General features: G+C 37.0%; 1 protein-coding gene across 1 annotated transcript; it reads left to right on the forward strand.

The window, feature by feature from the left end:
* The first annotated feature begins 2,099 nt into the window (after window positions 1–2,099).
* LOC107804784 (secreted RxLR effector protein 161-like) lies at window positions 2,100–2,561 on the forward strand. Its single transcript, XM_016628718.1, has one exon. The coding sequence runs from the start codon at window positions 2,100–2,102 to the stop codon at window positions 2,559–2,561; it is 462 nt and encodes a 153-aa protein (XP_016484204.1).

Here is a 2,561-nt window from a genome sequence, read left to right on the forward strand (position 1 = left end):
ACAGGCTGCGTTATTGAAGATGAGACACGTAAAATAATACTCCCAGGAAAAAGGTATGAAAATGTTTACATTCTTGATGGCATTGCAAATCTAGATAGTTACATCTGCTTAGCATCTAAATCTGATGATCCATGGTTGTAGCATAAGAAACTTGGTCATGCAAGCATGCATCTTATTGAGAAACTCTACAAGCATGATTTAGTTATTGGTCTCTCTAAACGCAATATTTCTAGAAATCATGTATGTGATGCATGTCAAGTTGGCAAACAAATCAGAAACTCCTTCAAAAACAAAGACAGTGTATCTACCACCAAGCCTTTACAATTGCTCTACATGGATTTCTTTGGACCCATCAGAACTGCTAGCATAGGAGGAAAACGATATGCTTTTGTTAATGTTGATGACTACTCACGTTTTACATGGGTGATTTTCTTATCTCACAAAGATGAAGCCTTGAAATACTTTGAGATTTTCTGTAAGAAAGTTGAAAGAGAAAAGGGGTACCTTATTACAACCATTTAAAGGGATCATGGAGGAGAATTCGAAAGCAAAGCATTTGAAGATTTCTGCAACGATCAAGGATATACTCACAACTTCTCAGCTCCAAGATCACCTCAACAGAATGGAGTAGTTGAGCGGAAAAATAGAACTCTACAAGATATGGCCAGAACAATGATATTGGAATATTCTCTGCCAAACCATTTTTGGGCAGAAGCAGTAAGAACAGCCTGTCACATTCTCAACAGATGTCTTATAAGACCTATCCTGAAGAAAACCCCACATGAATTATGAAAAGGTAAACGGCCCAACATAGGTTATTTTCATCCTTTTGGCAGCAAGTGTTTTATCCACAACAATGGTAAGGACAATCTTGAAAAATTTGATCCAAGAAGTGATGAAGGTATTTTTCTGGGTTATTCCATAAACAATAGATCTTTTAGAGTTTATAATAAATGCACTTTATCTGTAGAAGAATCAGTACATGTCATAATTGATGAAAATAATACTACGGCTGAGAAAGGAATTACTACAGGTGATGAAGATATCAGTCAAGAAACACTGCAGTCAAGCAAATCTCAAAAGTCGACTGATACGATAGACGGTGTCACATAATCAACTAGTGAGCATGTCACCAGTCAACCAGAATCACAGAAGGAGTCAACTACTCATATTATTGCAACACGTCCAAATGAGTGGAGAAGTGAACCGAAATATCCTCAAAAGTTTATCATAGGAGATCCAAGTGAAGGAATGAAAACCAGGGAGCTCTTAAGAAAAAGGCAAATGTAGCACTCATCTCTCAGATTGAACCAAAGAAGGTTGAGGAAGCCTTGAAAGACTCCAGCTGGGTACAGGCAATGCAGCAAGAACTCGATCAATTTGATAAAAATCAAGTCTGTAAACTACTACCTAAGCCTGCAAATGCTACTATAGTTAGAACAAAATGAGTTTTCAGAAATAAGCTTAATGAAGACGAAAAGGTCGTGCGAAACAAAGCCAGATTAGTAGCCCAAGGCTACTCACAACAGGAAAGAGTTGACTACGATGAGACCTTTGCACTAATAGCTCGACTAGAGTCTATATAGGTTCTTCTTGCATATGCATCCTTCAAACGATTTAGACTCTTTCAGATGGATGTCAAAAGTGCCCTTTAAATGGCTTCATTGATGATGAGGTATATGTAAAACAACCTCCTGGTTTTGAAGACTCAAAATTCCCTTACCATGTGTAAAAGTTGACTAAAGCTCTGTATGGACTCAAACAAGCTCCACGAGCCTGGTACGAAAGGCTTAGTTCATTTTTACTTAATCATTGCTTTACAAGAGGTAAAGTAGATACTACCTTATTTATCAAAAGATCATCATGAGATAATCTTATTATTCAAGTTTATATTGATGATATTATCTTTGGAAGTACTAACCCTCTTTTGTGCAAGAAATTCGCTAGTCTTATGCAAAGTGAGTTTGAAATGAGTATGATGGGAGAGCTTACATTTTTCCTTGAACTACAAATTCAACAATCTGAAGAAGGAATGTTCGTGCAGACAAAATATACAAAAGGAATTAATTCAAAAGTTTGGCATGAGCAGTGCTAAAGCAATGGGTACACCAATGAGCTCGTCAACAAGACTCAACAAGGACGACAAAAGAAATCCAGTTGATAAAACTAAATATCGTGGAATGATCGGTTATTTGCTTTACTTGACTGTCAGTCGACCAGATATTATGTTTAGTATGTGTAAATATGTCAGGTTTCAGTTAGCTCCTAAGGAATCACATCTGACTGCAGTAAAGAGAATAATTCGTTACCTCATCGGAACTATTTCTTATGGATTATGGTATCCACATTCTAATAATTTTAAGTTGGAAGGTTTTTCAGATGCCGGTCTTGCAGGTGATAAGGAAGACAGAAAAAGCACTAGCGTAACATGTCAATTACTGGGAAAGGCATTTATTTCATGGAACACTAAGAAACAAGGCTCAGTTCCATTATTCACAACGGAGGCAGAATATATTGCCATTGGGCAATGCTGTGCACAGTTACTATGGATGTCTCATTAA

This window comes from Nicotiana tabacum, chromosome 13 (assembly GCF_000715075.1).
Source record: "Nicotiana tabacum cultivar K326 chromosome 13, ASM71507v2, whole genome shotgun sequence".
NCBI classification, from domain to species: domain Eukaryota; kingdom Viridiplantae; phylum Streptophyta; class Magnoliopsida; order Solanales; family Solanaceae; genus Nicotiana; species Nicotiana tabacum.